General features: G+C 44.6%; 1 protein-coding gene across 1 annotated transcript; it reads left to right on the top strand.

Moving 5' to 3' along the window:
- The first annotated feature begins 3256 nt into the window (after positions 1–3256).
- LOC144603242 (E3 ubiquitin-protein ligase TRIM39-like) lies at positions 3257–24544 on the top strand. Its single transcript, XM_078416436.1, has 6 exons — positions 3257–3888; positions 9374–9469; positions 12576–12806; positions 16152–16174; positions 19700–19818; positions 22573–24544. The coding sequence occupies exons 1-6, from the start codon at positions 3367–3369 to the stop codon at positions 23094–23096; spliced, it is 1515 nt and encodes a 504-aa protein (XP_078272562.1). The 5' UTR covers positions 3257–3366; the 3' UTR covers positions 23097–24544.
- The last annotated feature ends 1780 nt before the right edge of the window (positions 24545–26324 follow it).

Here is a 26324-nt window from a genome sequence, read left to right on the forward strand (position 1 = left end):
TTTAATGAAGGATGAAAATTGAGGGATTACTAGATTAGCAGTTAGAATGTCTGACACTGTCCCAATAGGAAAGGAGGCACATACTAAGTTTGATGCTGTGAGCATTCATTTTGGTGGAGACATGATTGAAACATTAAAGCTGTTCAGTGTCTTTAAAAGGGTAGACCTTGAAAGGATATTGCCCCTTATGAAAAAGGAGTCCTAGAACTAGGAGTCCCTGTTTAAAAATAAGGGTTTGCCCATGTAAAATTTGAACAAGGTGTATAAACAAGCACCTGCGCCCTTTCCAAAGCCTCCACATGCCTTCTGTAATGGGACAACCAGAACTGCTTGCAATACTTCACGCCGATCATCAATCACCACTTATCCTAGGTTCATATCCGACACACTTGGGATATTTACGGCAGCCAATTAACCTGCAAACCTGCCTGCCTTTAGAATGTGGGAGGAAACTGGAGCACCCGGAGAAAACTCACGCGGTCACAGGGAGAACGTACAAACTCCCTACAGACTGCACCTGTAGCTACGATCGAACTCGGATCTCTGGTGCTAGACTCAATGGGCCGAAAGGCCTGTTTCCGCACTGTATCTCTAAAATCTAACGCTGCGCCACTCTGGAATTCACAGAGGCCAATTATTCTGCACAACTGCACACCTTTGGATGTGAGAGGAAACCTATGTGACAGCATTTCACCCAGATAGCTCCCAAGGACAGGATCAAACCCAGGTCTCTAATACCGTGAGGCAGCAGCTTGAAGGCATTTCAATAAAGGGGTAAAAAGTTATGGGCATAGGCAGGAATGTGGAATTAAGCTTACAATCACATCAGCCATGATCAAGTTGAATTGAGTCAAGTTTATTGTCATATGCACAAGTATAGTGAGGTATAGCTTGCATCACTTACACTCAGACAACACACAAAATCATAAATCATAGATAATCTACACACATTCTACACGACAGTTAAAGGAAAGCAAAAAAACAAAGTATTAATGCAAAACACAATTAGAAAAACAACTCCATGGGAGTACAATTATGGTCTGTGGTGTTCCATTGTGGAGGTCTGAATGTCAGTTCAAGAGCCTGATGGTTGTAGGAAAGTACCTGTTCCTGAATCTACTGGTGTGGGACTTCAGGCATCTGTAGCCCCTGCACGATGAGACAGTAGGTGTTCCTGAATCTACTGGTGTGGGACTTCAGGCATCTGTACCTCCTGCCTGATGGTAGCATCTTTGTTAGATGTGTTGCATGGAGGGCAGGGCTGTGCCCTTGATGGACTGGCCTGACTCCACCACTCTCTGCTGTGCCTTGCGTTCCTGTGCATTGTAATTGCCGGACCAGGCCACGATGTAATCTATTGTATCCTGATTCACTGTACCTCGGTGAAACTGAACGGAACTGCACAGAGAAGAATTTCTACAGTGCATATATATATGTTTTGATACAAGGAACTAAATATACTGGACCCTGGAGAAAAACACACAGTGCTGGAGTGGTCTAGTGGGTCAGGCAGCATCTGTAGACCGAGTGGATAGATGGATGATGTTTCGGGTTGGGAATGATGAAGAGTCCCGATCCAAAACATCACCCCTCTCTTTCCTCCATAGGTGCTGCCTGACTTGCTGAGTTACTCTGCATTTTGAGTTTTGTATAGGTTTGTCAGAGTATTTGGTGAAATGCTGAATCTCTTTAAATCTCAAGGAAATGTCACTGCTTTCATCTGCGTGCTGGGCTTTTGAAAAGTTCAGTGGGCCGAGCAGCCTATCTGCCCCGAATCTCTCGAGGCCCAAGGGGAGTCTGGCCTTAATGTGTACTGGGTAGAGATGGAACAATGCAAACACAGATTCACCTACACACACAATGATACAACTCCTTCATTGAACACTTGCACTCGGTCTATCAAAGCCTTCTGGATCTCCCTGTCACTAACCATTTTAACTCCCCTTCCCATTCCAAACCTGACCTCGACCTGAAACATCACCTATTCCTTATCTCCAGAGATGCCGCCTGACCCGATGAGTTACTCCAGCATTTTGTGTATGTCTTCAATCCAAAACTGACCTTTCTGTTTCGTGCCTCCTCCATTGCCAGAGTGGGGCAATTTGCAAACTGGAGGAGTAACTCCTCATATTCCATTTTGATAGTTTAAAACCCAACAATATGAACATTAAATTCTTCAGTTTTAAGTACCCTCCCGCCCCCTCAATTTCCAGTGACCCCACTCCCAGTGTGCATCCATTACTTCCACCATCATGACCCACTTTTCCCCTCTCCCCTTCCATCTATACCCCTCTCTCTGGCTTTACATTTCACTCATTTACCCTGACACCCTTTTGTCTACTTTTCATCTCTTGCCTTTGTCCACCCATCTGCTAATCTACCCCCCCCCCCTCACCTGTATCCACCTATCACTTGCCAGGCCTTGTCCTGCCCCCACCTCTCTCTTATTTCAGCTTTCTCTCTCCCCACTACTACAGTAATAAGTCGGAAGAAAGATCCCGACCCAGAACACCTGCCTGAGTTCATCCAGCACTTTGTATTTCACTCCAGCTTGTGCCTCCAGTGATTTACTGAATCTGTACCAATCATTTACACGAATCTCATTGTATTCTCCCCAACTTGTCTGGACTCCAGCAAACACTCCCTTCAGGGATTTTTGTCCCCAAATAGAGGAGATTCGGTATATGGACAAATACTCTTGAACTTCTACACGTGTACAGTAGTGAGCATATTGACCAGTTGCATCACGGCCTGGTTCGGCAACTCGAACGCCCGGGAATGAAGGAGATTACAAAAAGTGTCAGACACTGCCCAGTCCCAGTCCCAGTCCCCCTCCCTGCCATGGAAGGTGATTCTGTCTCAAAAAGCCAGCCAGCCAGCATCATCGAGCACCCACACCACCCTGGCTGGCTACGCTCTTATTTCCCTCCTGCCATCGAAAGAAGTTAATTATGGGCGTCTGGAAACACGAGGCAATTGATCGACACGACGAATGTAAACAGAAATCTGATCTACCAGCTGCCGTGGCTGCACTCAGGACTTCGGACTTTGTTGTTTTTGTTTTGGACTATATTCAGGCTATTTTTAATTGAAACTTTTTGTTCTGTACAATGGGGTCTAGCGAGTACTGTTTATATAATCTGTTGTGCTGCCGCCAAGTAAGAATCTCGTTGTTCCGCTTCGGGACAAAACAATAAAACAGAATCTTGAAATCTGTTGACAAAATGTTTAGGAAGTAACTGCAGGTGCGGGTTTACACCGACCGTCGACACAAAATGCTGGAGTAAATCAGCGGGTCGGGCAACATCACGGGAGAAGAGGAAGAGGCTGCCTGACCCGCTGAGTTACTCCAGTGTTGTTGTGTCTATGTTTGAAATCTGCAGATTTGTGCAAAGAAACGTACCCGGAAATCGCCGACTTTGCAGCAGCGCGAAAGTGAAACTAAGCGCCCGGGACCCGGAGAGGGCAGCAGCGATGGCGAGTATAGACGTGCTACAGTCCATGAAAGATGAGGCGCTTTGCCCCATCTGCTTGGAGTTCTTTGTCCAGCCTGTAACCATAGACTGCGGCCACAATTTCTGCCGGACCTGCATCGTCCGGCACTGGCAGTCGGAGCGAGGGCCGGCCACTTGTCCGCAGTGCCGGGCGCTGCTGCCCGACAAGACGCTCAGACACAACCGGTTCGTGTCCAACATCGTGGAGAATGTAATGAAGCTCAGAGTGGACGAGGCGGTGGTTCAGACGGAGCTCCGCTGCCAGGAGCACGACGAGAGGCTGAAGGTTTACTGCAGCGATGACCAGAGGCCGATCTGTGTGGTGTGTGCCACGTCTCGCCATCACCACGGCCACTCCACCAGCCCGCTTGGCGAGGCCGCTGAACTCCATAAGGTGAGACACCGCGCTCACAGTGAACTGCCACAGGACGGGAACAGGAACATGCCTCTCTGTTCACCCAGTCCTCACCCACCACACAGAGAGAGTAGCACAGGACAGGAACAGGCCTCTCTGTCCACCTCCTCACCCACCACACAGAACAGAGAGAGAGTAGCACAGGACAGGAACAGGCCTCTCTGTCCACCCAGTCCTCACCCACCAAACAGAGCAGGACAGAAACAGACCCTTCGGCCCACAATGCCATAGAAGGTAGAAAAGTACAGCACAGAAACAGGCCCTTCCGCCCACTGTCAGAGAACATAGAACAGTACAGCACAGAAACAGGCCCTTCGGCCCACAGTGTCAGAGATCATAGAAAAGTACAGCACAGGAACACGCTCTTCGGCCCACAGTGTCATAGATCATAGAAAGGTACAGCACAGGAACAGGCCCTTCGGCCCACAGTGTCATAGAATATGGAAAAGTACAGCACAGGAACAGTTAATTCGGCCCACTCTTTCAGAGAATAAAGCTTAGTCAGCACAGGAACAGGCCATTCGGCCTACACTGTCAGAGAATAAAGAATAGTGCAGCACTGGAACAGGCCCTTTGGCCCACAGTCATAGAATACACAACAGCACAGAATTAGGCCGTGTGGCCCACTGTGCCGTAGAACATTGAAAGGTATGGCAGTGGACTTGTCACTTCAGCCCACAGAGTCATAGAATGTAGAAAAATATAGCACAGAAATAGGCCCTGCAGCCCATTATGTCATTGAATATCAAAAGGTTACTCCTTCCAGCGACCCAAACAGACTTTCCAAGCGAGAGAGAGGTTCACATGCACGTCCCCGAACCTAATCTACTACAATGTTCCTGATTCGGTCTCCTGTCCATGTTCTCCAGAGATGCTGCCCGACACGCTGAGTGACTCCAGCACTTTGTGTCTTATTATAGGAAAGTACAGCACAGGAGCAGACCCACAGTGTCGTTGGACATAGAATGGCGCAGCACTGGAACAGGCCATTCAGCCCACAGTTATAGAATACTAGACCAAGTGGACCCGTTGGACCCAAACCTCTCCTGTATTGGTGCAACACCCTCTCCTCTCTCCTCTCTCCTCCCGCCTACCCCCTTCCCTCTCCTTCCCTTTCCCCTCCCCCCAATCCATCCCCCTCAACCCCTTTATCCTCCCCCTCCCTCCCTCCACCTCCCCCCCCTCTCCCTCGGAGATAGATTTAAACTTTAAAATGTGAATAACTTTAAAAATATAGCACCGATTTCAATGAAACTTCTTCCATTAGCACCAAAGGGACGACGGTGAGTAAGATGGGCCTAAAATTGTCGTGCTATGGTGTCCCGTTTTGGCTGTAGCTCAGGAACAAACAAACGAGAGTTTTAGTATATAGATAGAAAAGTGCAGGGCAAGAACTGACCCTCACAGTTTCATAGAATATAGAAAAATAGAGCCCAGGAACAAACATTTTGACCTACAATATCTATGCTGACCATGACGCTGTATAACTAATCTCTGGTTTAGGTTTATTATTGACACACGTACCCTGGTACGGTGAGAAGCTTTTGTTTGCGTGCTTATCTGATCAAATCAGATAATATAAAAGAATAGAATCAAGCCAAACACGAGAGGAAAATCCAGAGCAAAGAGAAAGATGCCAGAGTGCAGAATACCATTTCTCAGCTTTACAATCAGGGGTGGCAATGGTGGCACACCGGTAGAGTTGCTTCCTTACAGCGCCAGAGACCCAGATTCAATCATGACTATGGGTGCTGTCTGTAATGAGTTTGTACATTCTCCCACAAGCCAAAGATGTACAGGTTTGTTGGTTAGTTTGGCTTCAGTAAAAATTGTAAATTGTCCCTCATGTGTAGGATAGTGCTGATGTACAAGGATCGCCGATCAGTGCGGACTTGATGGGCCGAAGGGCCTGTTTCTGCACTGTATCACTAAACTAAATTAAACTGAACAATGTAACAGTTCCACAGAAAAAAGTCCACTGCCTGCAATAAGGTTGGATAGAAAATCAGGTCTGTTGCCTAGATTTTGAAAGGACCATTCAGAAGTGCAATAAGAGGGGAAGAAGCTGTTTCTGACTCTGAAGTTGCTCTCTTGCAAGCTTCTGAATCTTCTGCTTGACAGGACCAGGGAGCAGAAGGAATGACCAGGCTTGGAAAGATCCTCAATTAATTTGGCTGTTCTTCCGAGGCAGCTTGAAGTATAGATGGAGACAGTGGTGGGGAGTGTGCTCTGTGTGACGGACAGGGTTACATCCACAAATCTCTTCCTGCATATGATCCATGTCATTCCCCATATATTAATGTGTGTCTCCTAAAAGCCACTTTCATATTTGCCATGTACATCTCCTTTGAAGTTTGCACCTCTCACCTAAAGTTATGCCTCCAGTCTTTGACATTTCCTACCTTTTGTTGTGAAAATGTTCTGATTGTCCACCCTATCCTATGCCTTTGATAATTTTATAAACGTCTATGGGATCTCCCTTCACCTGCTGGCATTCTGGGGGAAACAACCACTCCTTATACGTAATACCCACCCATCAAGACAACATTCTGAACCCTTCTTCAGACCCAACCTGAAAACCCATCTGTTAGTTCTTTCCCCAGATGCTGCCCGACCCGCGGAGTTCCTCCAGCAGTGTTTTACTCAAGATTCTAACATCTGCAGTTTAGTTTTGTTTAGAGATACAGCAGGGAAACAGGCCCTTCAAGGAGAAGATAACTTGCATTGGAGGCAGCCCAGATAATGCATATTGTTTGATTGCTCACATTACGTGTTTGCCCTATGAGTAATGGTTGAGTAGGTTTGGTCTGTATTCATTGCTGCTTCGAAGAATGAGATGTGACCTTGTTGAAACATGGAAGGTTATGACGGGGAGTTGCAAGACAGATGTTGAGAAGATGATTTCCCTTGTGGGGGAATCTAAAAACAGGGTCAGTATTCAAGAATACGCAGTTCCTCATTTACATGGAGAAGAGGAGAAACTTCTCCACTGAGGATGGTGAATCTTTGGAATAGTTTACTGCAGAGAATTGTGGAGTAAAGGTCGTTAAGTACATTCAAGAGAGAATTTGCCCCTAAGAGAGACGAGGACCATGAGAATGGGGAAGGGAAGTGGGTGGTCCTCAGGTGAAGGACACAGGGAGCCATGTTATCAAAATCTGTTCCAATTTCTGACATTCTTAGATAATCCCTTCCATCTCTCTTCACCCATTTTTCAATTGTTATTCTAATTATGAATGGAAATTCTGTCCTTGACCAGATGCATTGCAGCTACAGCCAAAAAAGCACACCAATGCCTGTGCTTCCTCAGGAATCCGGCATGCCTCCAACGGCTCTTACGGCAGGTGCACTGAAGAAATCAGGCTTTGGGGATGCATCGCTACTTGGTTTGGGAATAGCTCTGCCTGAAGCAGCGAGAAATTGCAGAGAGTTGTGGATGCCACCCAGGCCATCACACAGGCCACATTCCCCACCATACACTGTTGGAAAGGGTGCAGAGAAGATTTATGTAGATGTTGGCAGTTCTCGAGGGAACTTCAGGGAGAGGCTGAGCAGGTGAAAACTCTTTTCCTCAGAGTGCAGGAGGATGAGGGGTGATCTTATAGAGGTGTCCAAAATCATGAGAGGAATAGATCGGGTGGATGCACAGAGTCTCTTGACCAGAGTAGTGGTATCGAGCCCCAGAGGACATAGGTTTAAAGTGGGGGGTAAATATTTAATAGGGAAACCTTTTCACACAGTGGGTGGTAGGTGTATGAAATGAGCTGCCAGAGGACGTCATTGATCCAGGTACTATTGCAACTTTTAAGAAACATTTAGAGAGGTACATGGAGATGATAGGTTTAGAGGGGTATGGGCCAAAAGCAAGCAGGTACGACTAGTACTGGTGAGGGCAAATTGGGCCGAACTGCCTGTTTCCACGCTGCAAGATTCTATGACTATGACACTCCATCTGTGTTGCCAAGGGAGAACAGCCAACAAAATCTAGGACCTTTTCCACCTCTTCTCCCCGTTCCCATCAGGTGGAAGGTTCAGAAGCTTGAAAGTCCATAAAGTGAGACTCAGGAATAGCTTCTTCCCCTGTCATATTTACCATAACTCTGAAAGATCCTATCTGAAGCCAGAGTACAGTCCCAATTATCCAACTTAACTCATTGCGGACATTGGACTTATTCTATGGAACTGTTATGCTCCATTGCTGGGAACTATATTCTGCACTCTGGTATTTTCTCTTTGCTCTTACTACTGTACTTGTTTATTGTTTGATTGTATTCATGTATAGTATTAACTGATTTCTTTGCCTAGAACACAAACAAAGGTTTTTCACTGCATCTCAGTACACATAACAATAATGAACCTATACCACGACCAAATTCCAATTCTGTTTATCCTGATGATTTAGGTGAAGGCTATTTCAGCCCACTGTCTATGCCAGCATAAAGAGCGACCTTACTTCCCAATAATTTTCCCTGTAATCTATTCCTTCCACTTTCCCATCAATTTTACCCAGATTCAATCGCTCACCTGTATGCTCGGGGCAATTTACTGTGTCATCCTAAACTACCAAACAGAACACAATTACCTTTGGTATTGGTTTTGTATTCTCAAGTGTACAGAGATGCAGTGAAAACATTTGCTCGGCCTGCTATCCAAGCAAGTCATACCATTTATGAGTCCAATCAAACCAGAGACAGGTCTACCAGGTAGTGCAAAGAAAAAAAATAAACAGTGTTGAGTGTAGTGCTACACTAGAGAGAAAATGCAGATTTTCTAAAAATGCAAACGTTGCACGAATATAGATTGGGTGATCGGGACCATACCAACAGCTTATAAGAGTCTGATGAATAGTCTGATTTATATATAGATTTATATATGATTTATATATAGATTTATAATAGTAGGAGAGAAGCTATTCCTGAAAGTAATACACACTTTCAAGATTTTGGATCTTCTGACTGATGTAACAGGCTAGAAGAGAGGATGAATGGAGAGGAAGTAGTCCTTCATCATGTTGCTGCATTCCTGAGGAAGTGTGGTGTCGATGGAGTCGATGAGGGGGAGGCTGGTTTGAATGATGGACTGGGCGACATCACAACTCTCTGCAATTTCTTGCAGTTTTGGGCAGAGTAGGTGCCAAACCAAGCTGTGATGCATTCTAATACGATGCTTTCCAGGGTGCATCCGTAGAAATTGGTTGGAGTCACTGGAAACATGCCGGATTACCTGTTTTATGGAACATGGAAAAAATTACAAGCAAATGGGTGTAATCCACACAAGGAGAACGCCTCATGGACAAACATGGTGGACCAGGTTGAAACTAGATGGCTGGAGCTGTGAGGCTGCTCTGCCAGCTGAGCCAGACTATAATTGGGGTTGATCTTCCAGATCATTGGCAACAGACTTTAAAAATTTCGTCTTTTTCAGGAGACCTATGTGACATTTTTTGCGAATATCTCTGTTCCAGGGAATGCTACGGAAAGAAATAGAGTCCCTGAGTGAACAAATGCTTGATTGCTGTGAAAGTCAGGATGAAGAAGAGGAAGATGTAAATAAACTGAAGGTACGAAGGGCCGTTTAAAGGTCCCACACCAAAGCAAAGTTGAGATGGGAAACGAAACAGTTCATGTAAAAACTAGTGTGGCGGTCCAATGTCATGCATGTGAGATATTGACTCAATCTAGCACCAGGTAAATATTTAATTTCCGTGCCTTTCACTCCATTATATATTTGATCTGTTGTAATATTTTGTTTCCTCCGATTCCAGGCCAAAGATCACAATGATCATTTGCTCATGGTTCCAGCATCCTGAGTTTCTTGTGCCTTCATTGAAAGGCCCGATGTTTTCTCCAACTACACAGCATGAGAAGCGTAGGGAAGGGAGCAGGAATCAGACAAGTGCTCCATCAAAACACAAAGTGCTGGAGTAATGCAGTGGGTGAGGTCAGGCAGCATCTCTGCAGGGAATGGATAAGCAATGTTTCGGGCTGTTTGTCCATTCCTTTCACAGATGCTCCTGAACCGATCAGTTCATAGAGTCATATAGCGTAGAAACAGGCCCTTCAGCCCAACTTGCCCACACGGGACAACATGTCCCATCTACACTAGTCCCATCAGCCTGTGTTTGGCCCATATCCTTCTAAACCTACCTGATCCGTGTACCTGTCTAAATGTTTCTTAAACGTTGCAAGGGTACCTGCCTCAGCTACTTCCTCAGGCAACTCGTTCCATACACCTATCACCCGTTGTGTAAAAAAGTAACCTGCTGAGTTACTCCAGCTTTTTGTGAATAAAAAAGTAACCCCTCGGGTTCCTATTAATTCTTTCCCCTCTGCATGTATGTTCTCATCCACATCTTTGCTATAAATGACAAACAGCAATGGGACCATCACCGAACCCCATGGCACACCACTAGTCACTGGCCTCCAGTCCGAAAAGCAACCTTCCACCATCATCCTCTCCTTCCTTCCATGAAGCCAGTTTTCTATCCATTCAGCTTTCTTTCCTTTGATCCCATGCGATGTATATTTCCGACAGCACTTTGTACTTTGCTCAAGATTCCAGTATCTGCACATCCTTGTATCTCCATGTGCTCCATCAAGCCTGCCCGCCTTTCCAGTCATAACTTTTGACTTCTCTCTATTACATCAATTCATCTAAGACATCTCTCCAGTCTGAAGACTTCCAGAGGCTCACAATCCTTTGAGCAAACAAAAATCATTCCCTTTCCCTTGGAGATAAAAGGAACTGCAGATGCTGGAATCTTGGACAAAACATAAAGTGCTGGAGGAGCTCAGGGAATTAGGCAGCATCAGCGGACGAAATGAATAGGTAACATTTTGGATCAGGACATTTCTGCAGGCTCATTCCTCAGATTTCTTTCTTCATTCCATTCTTCAGTAGGTAAAGCTGTTGGCTGAATCTATCCTGTTCTAGATTGTCCCAACCAGAGAAAGTATCCTGTCAACAAGACAGACACAAAATGCTGGAGTAACACAGTGGGACAGGCAGCATCTCTGTCTGAAGGAATGGGTGACGTTTTGGGTCTTGACCCTTCTTCAAACTGAATCAGGGGAGAGGGTGATACAGAGATAATGAAATATGTTTTGTGTCTATCTTCGGTTTAAACTAGCATCTGCAGTTCCTTCCTACAACATATCCTGTCAACAACTCCACTCAGAACCTTATTCACTTCCCATATAATACAACTCCTTTTAATGATGTCAAGTTAATGAACCTTTTCAACACAGCCTACTGTAAACAAGGAGATTGAATCTGCACCACAGTGTCAAACCATCACCATCCCAGAACATGGGACAAGCCCTTTGGCCCACAATGTCTGCCAAACATAATGACAGGACCAACTCTTGTCTGCCTGCACATTGTCCATATCCCACCGTTCACTTGCCTGTCCAAAAGCCACTTAAATGCCACTAATGCATCTGCCTCAACCACCCCCCCCCATCCCCCCCCCCCCCCATCACCCCCTCCCCTTACAACAGCACATTCCAAGCACTCAGTTGTACAGGGCCCTAGTGAGACTGCACCTGGAGTACTGTGTGCAGTTTTGGTCTCCAAATTTGAGGAAGGATATTCTTGCTATTGAGGGCGTGCAGCGTAGGTTTACTAGGTTAATTCCCGGAATGGCGGGACTGTCCTATGTTGAAAGACTGGAGCGACTAGGCTTGTATACACTGGAATTTAGAAGGATGAGAGGGGATCTTATCGAAACGTATAAGATTATTAAGGGGTTGGACACGTTAGAGGCAGGAAACATGTTCCCAATGTTGGGGGAGTCCAGAACAAGGGGCCACAGTTTAAGAATAAGGGGTGAGCGATTTAGAACAGAGATGAGGAAAAACTTTTTCAGTCAGAGAGTTGCGAAACTGTGGAATTCTCTGCCTCAGAGGGCAGTGGAGGCCAATTCTCTGAATACATTCAAGAGAGAGGTAGATCGAGCTCTTAAGGATAGCGGAATCAGGGGGTATGGGGAGAAAGCAGGAACGGGGTACTGATTGAGAATGATCAGCCATGATCACATTGAATGGCGGTGGTGGCTCGAAGGGCCGAATGGCCTCCTCCTGCACCTATTGTCTATTGTCTATTGTCTCACCACCCTTACAACAGCACATTCCAAGCACTTACCACCCTTTGTGTAAATAAAAATACTTGCACTGCACATCTCCCTTAAACTTGCTCCTCTCACCTTAAAGATGTTTCCTCCCACGTTCCAAAGATGTGCAGGTTTATATGTTAAATGGCCTCTGTAATTTGTCCCCAGTGTGTTGGATAGAGCTAGTGTGTGGGGGATCACTGGTCACCACACACTTGGTGGGCCAAAGGCCCAGTTTCAACGCTGTATCGCTAAAATAAAAAGAAAGGTAAAGACCGATTAAAGATAGTTCAAAGGTCTCCAATGAGGTAGATGGTTGGGCAGAACTGGTCTCTAGTTCGTGAGAGGATGGTTCAGTTGCGTGGAAACAGCTGGAAGAAACTGTCCCTGAATCTGGAGGTGTGTGTTTTCAGTTATAACCTAGCATAATGTTCAGCTGTGGCATGGTGGAACAAAGAGCCTGTTCCTATGCTGTATTGTTTCCTGTTCTGTGCTCCACGACCCATGAACTTCTCACCTTGCACTGGGTAAATCCACCTGTTGTTTATTCCATCAGAAAGAATCTGCGGCTCTGCAGAAGAACATTGAATCTAAGTTCGAAGAACTGCACCAGTTTCTGCACCAGGAAGAGAAAAAGCTGAAAACAATACTGGAGCAAAAGGAAAATGCCATATTGCAACAAAAAGATGAAAATCTAAAGAAAATCTCCGAACAGCATGCATCACTTAAGAAAGCAATCTTGGACATGCAAGAAAAACTGAGTCTGGAAGATGCAGAATTTATGCAGGTATTGTCTATTGTTTACATGGGGAAACATGATGCCATTACCATTCAGATTCTAAAACCCAATGTACAGTAGAGAACTCCATCAGTCCGCATTCAAAACTTTGGCAGCACCAGTTCCAGAATGGGTGGTACGGTGGCGTAGCGGTATATTTGCCGCCTTACAGCACTTACAGCGCCAGAGACCCAGGTTCGATCCCGACTACGGGTGCAGGCTGTATGGAGTTTGTACATTCTCCCTGTGACCGCGTGGAGTTTCTCCGAGAACTTTGGTTTCCTCCCACACTCCAAAGACGTGCAGGTTTGTAAGTTAATTGGCTTTGTAGAAATGTAAATTGTCCCAAGTGTATGTAGGAGAGTGTTAATGTGCGAGGATCGCTGGTCGGCACAGACTCAGTGGTCGGAAGGGCCTGTTTCCGCGCTGTATCTCTAAACTCTAAACAAATATCGCATATTTTCCAGAATCTTGCATCGTATTCATTCATACTCCAACACACTTAATTAATGGAGAAACAAGAAATTGCTGATGCTGGTTTCCACAAGAGGATACAAAGTTCTTGAATAGCTCAGCAGATCAAGCACCATTGAACATGCTGCTTCACCTGTTGTTATAACAGCACCATCAAACATGCTGCTTCACCTGCTGTTATAACAGCACCATCAAACATGCTGCTTCACCTGCTGTTATAACAGCACCATCAAACATGCTGCTGGACCTGCTGTTATAACAGCACCATCAAACATGCTGCTTCACCTGCTGTTATAACAGCACCATCAAACATGCTGCTTCACCTGCTGATATAACAGCACTATGTACACTAATGAGGTCTGAATCACTCTAGAGGAGGTTCTGACCCAATTCATCATGTTTCCTTTCCCCCTCGACAGATGCTGTATGATCTGATGAATTCCTCAGGCACTTTGTGTTTTGCACTGTTTTAAATCAGTGTTTACAGATGATATGTAGAATAACAATAAACATTCCAGTTAACTCGTTATCACCTACCCCACAGGCAACAATGGACCATTGTGAGTTACACCTTTCCTCGATCATCGTTTTTTGCATATCTTTCATTCATTTCTTCTATGTACCTTCTATATCTCTCATTTTCGTTTCCCCTGACTCTCAGTCTGAAGAAGGGTCTCGACCCCAAACCTATTCCTTTCTTCCAGAGATGCTGCCTGGCCCGCTGAGTTACTCCAGATTTTTCCAGTTCTATTCCAGTTAACCAGGTACATTTAAACAGAGCACTGGAAGCAGAACGAGGCAAGTTTCAAGCAAGAATGGGGAGTGGGGCCCAGGTGAGTTTTAAGGGAGACTGGTTAAGTCAAGTTGAGCTTATTGTCATATGAATACATACAGTGAGGGACAGATGCAGTGAAAATCTTGCCTCTTGCACCATCACAAGCTTATAGACACGATCAGCACACAGAATCATGTTAGACTCAAGTTCTGCAAGCCAGTGAAAAGGAAAAGACTAGTTGGGCATTGAGTATAAGTGTCAGGAAGGCACAATGCAGATTTTTAGCACTTTGGTTAGACCTCATTTGGAGTATTGTGTGCAGTTCTGGACACCCCAATATAAGAAGTCTGTAGAGGCCTTGGAGAGAATGCACTAGATGTTTACCAGAATGATGCCTGGATTACAGGGAATTAGTATCAGAAGAGGATGGACAAACTTGGATAGTTTTCTCTGGACTGTCGGTGTTTTCTCTGGACTGATGGAAGTAGATCAAATTAAGAGAGCCACAGGGTAGACAGTCAGAACCCTTTCTCATGGTGGAAATATGAAAGATCAGTGGGCATAGCGTGATGGTGAGGAGACAAAATATAATGGAGATGTGTGGGGCAGGCGAGGGGTGGTTGGTGCCTGGAATGTAGGGCCAGGGGTGATGGTGGTGGGTGCAGGTCCAATACTGGTGTTTATGGGCTATTAGACAGGCACGTCATGGTCGCGTGCAGGCAGATGAGATTAGTTTATCTTGGCATCATGTTTGGAACAGGCATTGTGGGCCAAAGGGCCTGCTCCAGTATTGTGCTGTGCTGCTCTGTGAGTGTGGAACTTTAGCACCAGAATGCTGAAGGAAGAATGGCAACTAAGAGTTGGAAGGAACTGCAGATGCTAGTTTAAACCGGAGATAGTTTGACTTCTCTAACTTCAAGTAACCCTTGCTTTCCCTCTCTCTCCATCCCTCCCCCTTCCCAGTACTCCAACCAGTCTGACTGGCCCTGATTACATTTTATCTCTGATTGCTTTGTTGTTACCTTCTCCTCGCTAACAATGATCTATTCTACATTTTCCTTCATCTCCACCCCCTTTGATGTCTCGTTCTCACACCTTATATTTTCTTATCTCTGTATCTCCCTCTCCCCTGACTCTCAATCTGAAGAAGGGTCTCAACCCGAAACGTCACCCATTCCTTCTCTCCAGTGATGCAGCCTGTCCCACTGAGATACTCCAGCATTTTGTGTCTATCAGTGGCGACTAAGATCCTGGTGTGTTAAAAGGAACAGGGAAATCAACAAGTGATGTGGCAAATTGGATGCATCAGGACTTCCAAATAGTCACACTGTGAAATAATAGAGGTTTATTGCACCAAATAATCATTTCCTCATAGGTCTGTGAGCTTCAATTTTAACAGTTTTTTCTGTTAATAGACCATAGAACTTGGAACATTGCACAGGAGCCGACCTTTCAACCCACAATCTCACAGCTGAATATGATTCCAAGCTAAACTAATCTCTTCAGCCTGCACATGATCCATATCCCTCCATGCCCTGCATATACATGTGCCTATCTAAAAGCCACTTAAATGCTGCCATTTTATCGACATGCCCTCCTCCGAGAATTTCGAACTATGAGTTCGGTATTGAAACTATTCTGTGTCCAAATCTTGTGACATTGTAAAGTCAAATTGCAGTTTTTACACAATAATATTGGAAATGCATTTTTGCCATTGTTTAAGTTTCTGACAGATCTTTGTAATGCGATGTTGTAATAAAAGGCCCACCCTTTTATTGGTGGTTCAGCGATAAAGTTGCTGCCTCACAGCACCAGGGACCCGGGTTTGATCCTGACGACGCGTACTGTCTGTACAGAGTTTGTACGTTTTCCCCGTGACCTCCGTGGGCTTTTTCAGGGATCTTCGGTTTCCTCACACACTCCAAAGCAGTACAATTTTGTGGATAATTGGCTTGGTTTAAATGTAATTGGTCACCAGTATGTGCAGGATAGTGTCAATGTGCGGGGATCGCTGGTCGGTGTGGGCTCAGTGGGTCGAAGAGCCTGTTTCTCTGCTGTATCTCTACAATTAAAAAGTAAAACTAAAACAATCTTCTCTCTTTCAGGATATTAAAAATATTCTTGGCCGGTAAGTGCATTATTGTCCATATTTGGCTGACAGTTATATATTCTGTAATGCAACCCATTCCACCTGTAGTCCTTTGCATTGTTGGATACGGATGGCAGGCAAAGTGAATGAATACTTAGGTTCATTGGAGCAAAAAACTTTAGGGGCTGGAAATCCAGAACAAAGACAGGAGACACACGGAAATGCAGATGCTGAAATCTTGAGCAAAACACAGGGTGGTGGAGGAACTCAGCGGCATCTGTAGATGGAATGGACAGGCGACATTCCGGGTTGGGACCCTTCTTCATACTGATTGTAATAGCAGGGAGAAAGCTGAGAAGGAGTAGTGAGCGGGACAAACCCTGGCGAGTGATAGGTGGATACAGTTTAGGCGGGGGTTTTATTGGCAGTGGAATAAGTGACACAGGCTGGAGATAAAAAGGCAACAAACATGTGTCAGATAAGAAGAGAGGATGGGTGAAATGCAAAGTAAAAAGGAGGGATCTATATGGAAGGGGACAGGGCAAGATACATAGAACAGACAGCACAAGAACAGGCATTTCAGCCCACAATGTGTATGCCATACATGATGCAAAGACAAACCATTATCTACTTGCACATACTTTTTTGAGGATGTAACAAGTAGATTGGATAAGGGAGAGCCAGTGGATATCGTGCATCTCGACTTTCAAAAAAACTTTGGCATGTTCCCACACAAGAGATTAGTGTGCAAAATTAGAGGCCGTGGTATTAGGGGTAGAATATTGACATGGATAGAGAACTGCTTAGCAGACAGGAAGTAAAGAGTAGGAATTACCAGGTCCTTTTCAGAATGGCAGGCAGTGACTTGTGAGGTGCTGCAAGGCTCGGTGCTGGGCCCCCAGTTATTTACAATATATATTAACGATTTAGATGTGGGAATTAAATGTAACATCTGCAAGTGTGAGCTGCGAGGAAGATGTTATGAGGCTGCAGGGTAAGTTGGGTAGGTTGGATGAGTGGCCAGATGCATGGCAGATGTAGTAGAATGAGGATAAATGTGAAGTTATCCACTTTGGTGGCAAGAACAGGAAGGCAGATTATTATCTGAATGGAGTCAGATTAGGAAGAGACCTGGGTATGCTTGTACATCAGTCACTGAAAGTAAGCATGCTGGTACAGCAGGCAGTGAAGAAAGCTAATGGCATGTTGGTCTTCTTTGCGAGAGGATTTGAGTTTAGGAGCAAGGAGGTCCTGCTGCAGTTGTGCAGGGTCCTGGTGAGACCGCACCTGGAGTATTGTGTGCAATTTTCGTCTCCTAATTTGAGGAAGGACATTATTGCTATTGAGGGAGTGCAGCGTAGGTTCACCAGGTTAATTCCCCGGGATGGCGGGACTGACATATGATGAAAGAATTGGTCGACTGGGCTTCTATTCACTGGAATTTAGGATGAGAGGGGATCTTATACAAACATATACATTTCTTAGAGGATTGGACAAGCTAGATGCAGAGAAATATTTCCGGATGTTGGGAGAATCCAGAACGAGGAGTCACAGTTTAAGAATAAGGGGTATGCCATTTAGGACTGAGATGAGGAAAAACGTTATCACCCAGAGAGTTGTGAATCTGTGGCATTCTCTGCCACAGAAGGCAGTGGAGGCCAATTCGCTGGATGTTTTCATGGAAACAAACATACCGTAGATAGATAGAAAATAGGCGCAGGAGTAGGCCATTCAGCCCTTCGAGCAAGCAGCGCCATTGAATGTGATCATGGCTGATCATCCACAATCAGTACCCCGTTCCTCCCTTCTCCCCCTATCCCTTGATTCCGCTAGCCCTAAGAGCTCTATCTAATTCTGTTTTGAATGCATCTTTGTATCGGCCTCCACTGCCTTCAGAGGCAGAGAATTTTCTTCACTGTAGCTGCATGCTTACTTTCAGTGACTGATGTACTAGGACACCCAGGTTTCGTTGCACCTCCCCTTTTCCTAATGTGATGCCATTCATATAATAATCTGCCGCCTTGTTCTTACCACCAAAGTGGAAACTTCACATTTATCCACATTAAACTGCATCTGCCATGCATCTGCCCACTCACCCAACCTATCCAAGTCACCATGCATCCTTAAAGCATCCTCTTCACAGTTCACACTGCCACCCAGCTTTGTGTCATTTTCAAATTTGCTAATGTTACTTTTAATTCCTTCATCTAAATCATTAATATATATTGTAAATAGTTATGGACCCAGCCTTGTGGCACCCCACTAGTCACACCCTGTCATTCTGAAAGGGATCTGTTAATTCCTACACTTTGTTTCCTGTCTGCCAACCAATTTTCTATCCATGTCAATACCCTACCCCCATGTGCTCTAATTCTGCCCACTAAACTCCTGTGTGGGACCTTATCAAAGACTTTCTGAAAACCAGATACACTACATCCACTGGCTCCCCCTTATCCATTTTACTTGTTACATCCTTAAATAATTCCAGAAGATTTGTCAAGCAGGCTTTCCACTTCGTAAATCAATGCTGACTTGGACCGATCCTGTTACTGCTATCCAAATGTGCTGCTAATACATCTTTAATAATTGACTCCATCATCTTCCCCACCACCAGTGTCAGGCTAACTGGTGTATAATTCCCTGTTTTCTCTCTCCCTCCTTTCTTAAAATGTGGGATAACATTAGCTACCCTCCAATGCACATGAACTGATCCAGAATCTATAGAACATTGCAAAATGATCACCATCCACAATTTCTAGAGCCATCTAGAATGCCCAACAGGCCTTGTGGATTAATCAGCCTTCAGTCCCATCAGTCAACCCAACACCATTTCCTGACACCCTGGATCCTCTGTCCCCTAGTACATCTGGGAGATTGTTTGTGTCATCCTTAGTAAAGACAGAATCAAAGTGCCTGTTCAACTCGTTTGTCATTTTCTTCTTCCCCATAATAAATTCACCTGTTTCTGTCTCCAAGAGACCCACATTTGTCTTAACTAATCTTTTCCTTTTTTCATACCTAAACATGGAGAAGGTTAATAGCTGGTGGCTGTTAAGCTACCAGCAATGGATAATAAAAACCAATGTCTCATGTGCAAGGGATGCGATATGATACCATACGATAGAAATTTACTTATCCCAGGAGAGAAATTGTTCTGCCAGGAAAATACAACATAAAACACAAGATACGTGAAGCATGGGATTTAAGTGCTGAGTGGAAAGTCCAAGATTTGGGATGCAGAACAGGGAGTTCAATACTATCAGAAGTGCTGCCTTTTGGTTGAGGTCTCCATTTGCTTTCTGAAGTAGCCCTTGCAGAATACTATAAAAACCAACTGAAAATTCCTCCTTGGTCAATAACTATCCCCAATCAACACATAGAATAGCTTGATTTATATATTTCTTATATATGTTGTTCATATTTCCCTATGACCTAAGTCTTGGATAGTAGTCTCTGAAAAGTCAGAAGTTGAGGGCAGTGCTGACAAGTATATAAAGTGAGGTCAAAGATATGGTGTATCATTCTACTTTTGCATCTCAGCGATACTTTCTATTTCCAACACAGGTGTGAAAACATGCAGTTCCAAAGACCCGCCAGAGTTTCCATTGACCTCAGTCAAGATGATTTCAGCGGCCCCTTTCAGTTCAGCCTGTGGAAACGGATGCTGAAGCTAATTAATCCAGGTAAACTTATCTTCCAGTAGAGTCGAGGAATTATGGTGTTTGAAATATGGAAAAGATTTTGATAGAGTTGTGAGGAAAAATTGACACATTTATTCCAGTCTGAAGAACGGTTTTGCCCTGAAACGTCACCTATTCCTTTTATCCAGAGAGGCTGCCTGACCCACTGAGTTACTCCAGCTTCTTGTGTCTAAGTTCAGTGTAAATTAACCTCTGCATGTCCTTCCTACACATTTGGGCCAGGCCAGCCCACAGGTTCAGTAGCGATACACCAGATATGTAACACGGCTGGTAATCCTGGGGCCTGAACTAACAGTTTAAAGAGTTCAGTACAGTGCAGGAGCAGACCCTTTGGCCCACAATGTCCATGCCGACAATGAAGCCAAGATAAACTAATCTCCTCTACCTGAAACCTATACCTCCATTCTCTGCATATCCATGCACCTCTCTAAAAGACACTATGGTGTCTGCCTCCACCATCTCATCCAGCAACATGCTCCAGGCATCCTCTGTGTTAAAAAGAACATGCCGCGTACATATTTTTTTAACTTCATCGCTCTCACCTTAAAGCCACGTCCTGTGGTGCACAACAGTTTCACCCTGGGGAAAAAAGGTTGTGAATGTCTACCTTATCTCTGCCTTCCATCAGTTTAAGCATTGCTATCAGCTTCATATCACACGATGGAAACTGTGTCATTTAAATTCAGTTCATAATTTGGAATTTCATAATTTCATAATTTGGAATTTTGGAATAATTTGGAATATCTGGCCTCCATTAAGATGACCACGAAAAATGCAATAGACAATAGGTGCAGGAGGAGGCCATTCGGCCCTTCGAGCCAGCACCACCATTCAATGTGATCATGGCTGATCATTTTCAATCAGTACCCCGTTCCTGCCTTCTCCCCATACCCCCTGACTCCGCTATCCTTAAGAGCTCTATCTAGCTCTCTCTTGAATGCATTCAGAGAATTGGTCACCACTGCCTTCTGAGGCAGAGAATTCCACAGATTTACAACTCACTGACTGAAAAGGTTTTTCCTCATCTCCGTTCTAAATGGCCTACCCCTTATTCTTAAACTGTGGCACCTGGTTCTGGACTTCCCCCAACATTGGGAATATGTTTCCTGCCTCTAACGTGTCCAAACCCTTCATAATCTTATATGTTTCGATAAGATCCCCTCTCTTCCTTCTAAATTCCAATGTATACAAGCCTAGTCACTCCAGTCTTTCAACATATGACAGTCCCGCCATTCCGCCCTCAATAGCAAGAATATCCTTCCTCAAATTTGGTGACCAAAACTGCACACAGTACTCCAGGTGCGGTCTCACTAGGGCCCTGTACAACTGCAGAAGGACCTCTTGGCTCCTATACTCAACTCCTCTTGTTATGAAGGCCAACATTCCATACCATACCATACCATACCATATATATACAGCCGGAAACCGGCCTTTTCGGCCCACCAAGTCCGTGCCGCCCAGCGATCCCCGTACACTAACACTATCCTATACCCACTAGGGACAATTTTTACATTTTACCCAGCCAATTAACCTACATACCTGTACGTCTTTGGAGTGTGGGAGGAAACCGAAAATCTCGGAGAAAACCCACGCAGGTCACGGGGAGAACGTACAAACTCCTTACAGTGCAGCACCCGTAGTCAGGATCGAACCTGAGTATCCGGCGCTGCATTCGCTGTAAAGCAGCAACTCTACCGCTGCGCTACCGTGCCGCCATTGGCTTTCTTCACTGCCTGCTGTACCTGCATGCTTTCTTTCAGTGACCGATACACTAGAACACCCAGATCTCGTTGTACGTCCCCTTTTCCTAACTTGACACCATTCAGATAATAACCTGCCTTCCTATTCTTACCACCAAAGTGGATAACCTCACACTTATCCACATTAAACTGCATCTGCCATGCATCCGCCCACTCACACAACCTGTCCAAGTCACCCTGCAACCTCATAGCATCTTCCTCACAGTTCACACTGCCACCCAGCTTTGTGTCATCTGCAAATTTGCTAATGGTACTTTTAATCCCTTCATCCAAGTCATTAATGTATATTGTAAACAGCTGCGGTCCCAGCACCGAGCCTTGCGGTACCCCACTAGATACTGCCTGCCATTCTGAAAGGGACCCATTTATCCCCACTCTTTGCTTTCTGTCTGCCAACCAATTTTCGATCCATGATCACATTGTCAGTATCCTACCCCCAATACCATGTGCTCTAATTTTGCCCACTAATCTCCTATGTGGGACCCTGTCAAAGGCTTTCTGAAAGTCAAGGTATACCACATCCACCGGCTCTCCCCTGTCAATTATCCTAGTTACATCGTCAGAGGTACAGGTGAACCTCTGCCTTACCTGGAAAGACTGTTTGGGTCCTTGGATGGAGTCGAGGGGGAAGGTAAATGGACAGGTGTTGCATCTCCTGCAGTTGCAGGGGAAAGTACCTGGGGAGGGGGTGGTTTGGGTGGGAAGGAACGAGCTGACCAGGGAGTTTTGGAGGGAATGGTCTCTGCAGAAAGCAGAAAGGGGTGGAGATGGGAAGAAATGGCCAGCAGTGGGATCCTGTTGGAGGTGGCGAAAATGTTGGAGGATTATATGTTGTATGCGATGGCTGATGGGATGGAAGGCGAGGACAAGGGGGACTCTGTCCTTGTTACGAATGGGGAGAGGAGGAGCAATGTGTCAAAATGTTTGAATGGCAAATCGTGTGAATTCACCATGCAGACCTTTTTCTCCCCTTCAGTCCCGATCAAACTGAAGCTGAATCCGAACACTGCGCATCCGAGACTCATCCTGTCCAGTGACCTGACAGCCATCAGACTCGGTGCTAAACAGATGGTCCCTGACAGACCAGAGCGATTTGTGCAGTGGCACGGTGTCCTGGCTTCTCAGGGCTTCAACACTGGGAGCCACTACTGGGAGGTAGAGGTCGGAAGGAACACTATGTGGAGTGTGGGAGTGGTAAAGGCATCGGTACCGAGGAAAGCGGAGTTCACACCGGAGCAGAAATCCGGAGCCTGGGTATTGTGGCGTCTGGGAGAGGAATATACCACTATGTCTGCACCACGTACTGCCCTCCCTGTTCCAGTCAAACCCCAGAGATTGGGCGTCTACCTGAACTATGAGGCTGGCCAGGTGACACTGTACAATGCCGATTACATGTCACATCTGTACACTTTCACGGACAAGTTCACGGAGAAACTCTATCCTTTCTTCTTAACGGGCTGCAACATTGATTCATTGCAAATAGTCCACTTGCATATATAGGTTTATTTGGTGAACGCCCGGCCAACCTTTATGGGGAGACACTTGAAACTGCCCTACTCCAGGGGTTATCAGTGTTAATCAGTGAGTCCAACACTGATAAATCGTTCCAACATTGTCTCCACCTGTAAACTCCATCTTTAGATATCTATGTCCCGATCTGCTAAAATTCCTGAGCCAAACATCTCAACCACATTCTGATGCGTTAAACTTGCCCTCACTACCCATCTTTTTGGCCCATTAACACTGAGCTTAGCCATCTTCATTTATTCCTATTTTGCTCAACTTAAATATACACAAAAGTCTGGAATGCTGATAAAAGATCAGCAAATCTACAGGTTTCTAAGCAAATTATAAGAAGATAATGTGAAGGAGACTTCACAGGCTAGTGAGAAGAGGCTTTGAAGCCAATTATAAAAAGTTAATGTGAAAAAGACTTTTAGAATGTCTGACATTGAGGTCACTATGTTTCTGAGCTTGCGTGAAAGGGTGATCACAAGTCGGCATGAACTATGGGCCGAAGGGCCTGTTTCCATGCTGTATCATTCAATTCAATTCAATAAATCACCTGCAACTTAATCTACATTTTGTCCAAATGAATCACTGGCCGCACAGTGGCGCAGTGGTAGAGTTGCTGCTTTACAGCGCCAGAGAGCCAAGTTCAATCCTGACTACGGGTGCTGTCTGTATGGAGTTGGTACACTCTCCCCGTGACTGCATGAGTGCTCCAGTTTCCTACCACATCTCAATGACATGCAGGTTTGTAGGTTGGCCTCTAAATTGTCCCTTGTGTGTAGGATAGAACTAGTGTATGGTGGATCATGATCGGTCTGGACTGTTTACACGCTGTATGTCTAAACTAAACATCACATTTCTCCATATTTCATTTGTAAATTCTGAGTTCATTCTGATAACCTACCAATGTCCACTTTAAACTGGCTACAAAATCCTCCTCATAGCTTAGCATATTAATTTCAAAGGAAGGCTTTGAAATTTGACATGAGCAAATAAATCTACAAATTAATTTCTCCCTTGCATTTGCTCATGTTATCCAATTTGGTGAATGTGATGCAAAATTAACTGAAAATCTTGCCAAGTGACTGTTTCATTTGTCATTCACTATGTCTGCATGTGAAGGAGCAATACATCAATTGAACGTAAACTATGAACAGATTTATCAATAACTGCATAATATTAGTTGCATTCGTCGCTTTCAAGTTTGGTAACAATCATTTTATAATACAATCAATTCAAAATATATGCCTCTTTAGAACTGCCTGTTCCATTTCAGTTAATTTTAATTGATAATTGCTTGCAAAAATTAGTTGTTTCTTCTTTACCATAATTTAACTGTACATAACATTTATAAATAATCGATTCTTCTCATCCATAACCCAAAGTAAATGTTGATTCATTTCACATCTGTTACCGCGCAAATAAAGGTCAACAAAGCTGCATGTTTTAAGCTAATTAAATAGTTACTATGCAAACCTATTTTTCTTTTTGTTTCTTTCGACAGCTTATATTTCTGTCCTTTTTTTTCAAAATTATAGTTCATGTGTTAAGATATTTCTCCTGGTTTGATGTTAAATTCAAAATCAGATGCTGATTACAGAATATACAGATGAATGGACAGAAATGTGTGATGCTGCACAGTGGTGCAGGTGGTGGAGCCTCTGCCTCCCAGTGCCAGAGACCCAGGTTGAACCCTGACCTCGGGTGCTGACTGTGTGGAGGTTGCACGTTCACCCTGTGACTGTGTGGGTTTCCTCCGGTGCTCCAGTTTCTTCAAATATTCTAAAGACATGCAGTTTGTAGATAATAAAATGGCCCCTATTGTGTAGTGTATGGATACGAAGGGGAGATAACACAGAAGTAGTGTAACTGGCGGTTGGCATGGACACAGTGGGCTAAAGGGCTGTTTCCATGATGCATCTGTCCAATAAATCAATCAACAGCCCACTTAGGTGAGCAGTGTGATTGGTGCAAAACAAGGAGTATATTGCAGTTACTTAAATTCATTAACTATGCTGATGTGCAGACCTGCTCTCATTCTCCATAAGCAGAGAGTCAAGAGTCAAGACATTGTCATACCTGTGTGTTCCAGATAGGACAATGAAATTCTTTCTTGCAGCAGCACAACAGAATATGTAAACATAGTACACTGTAAGCAATGTAATAAACGAGAGAGAAATAAAAAGTGCAGTGTGTGTAGATATACACATACTCACAAATACATACATATATATACGCATACACACGTACACACATAAAAAGCTCCAATAATAGTGCTATAGTAACAATAATAGTCTCTGTACCTCAGCGCTTATTTGAGGTTGTAGTGTTTAATTCGAATGGCTGCAGGGAAGAAGCTGTTTCTGAACCTGGACGATGCAGTTTTCAGGCTCCTGTAACATCTTCCCGATGGCCAGGGGTGAAATGAGTGTGTGGCCACTAACTGCCATTCACGCTAAGCTTGAAATAAGGCATTCTCCCTGGAACAAACTTTGGGCAAGATGGAAATATTCCTGAACAATCAACCAGCTTCTTAGACTTAGTACATACTACACTACAGCACCTGAACAGGCCCTTCAGCCTGCAATGTCTGTGACGACATGACGAAGCCGAAGAACTCGGAGAAAACCCATGCATGTCATGGGGAGAACGTACAAACTCCATACAGACAGCACCCGTAGTCGGGATCGAACCCGGGTATCTGGCGCTGCATTCACTATAAGGCAGCTATTCTACCGCTGCGCCACCGTGTCGCCGATTATTAAGATTTAGTTCGGGATATGCTGAGAAAAGAAGATTTTAATTTTGGTGGTCATGCCCGTTGTTTGAAATGTACCTTATTTTATATGTGTATTTTGTGTACCTTTTTTGAGATGCTTGTGTGTATTTCACTAACTTAAATGCTTCCTGAGTCTAATATTATGCACGGATTATGCTATAACTCACCCAATATTCAGCACTACTTGAAGGAACATATGTACATAAATCGCAGAACGGTGTAAAAGCACTAGGGTGATAGTAGTGAGTGGTTTTACACTTCTCTGATAGCGAGGGCTTGCTTTAGTGCAAGGCGCTGAAATAGGGCAGAATTTAATATTCATTTATGGTCATTAAACAGAGAGTCCTTCGAGAGATCAGTACTCCACACTTTGTTGGGAATTGGGCAGGTGGTCCCAAATGTCAATTGGGAACACTTTGGGAACAATGACCACAATT

This window comes from Rhinoraja longicauda, chromosome 19 (genome assembly GCF_053455715.1).
Source record: "Rhinoraja longicauda isolate Sanriku21f chromosome 19, sRhiLon1.1, whole genome shotgun sequence".
NCBI lineage: Eukaryota > Metazoa > Chordata > Chondrichthyes > Rajiformes > Arhynchobatidae > Rhinoraja > Rhinoraja longicauda.

Bases quoted from the DNA above. Each gene is read 5' to 3' on its own strand.
- LOC144603242 (XM_078416436.1), top strand. From the start codon at position 3,367: ATGTTTGAAATCTGCAGATTTGTGCAAAGAAACGTACCCGGAAATCGC. The intron at 9,470-12,575 runs GTACGAAGGGCC...TTATTCCATCAG, and splicing joins AAGATGTAAATAAACTGAAG to AAAGAATCTGCGGCTCTGCA. The intron at 16,175-19,699 runs GTAAGTGCATTA...TTTCCAACACAG, and splicing joins ATTAAAAATATTCTTGGCCG to GTGTGAAAACATGCAGTTCC.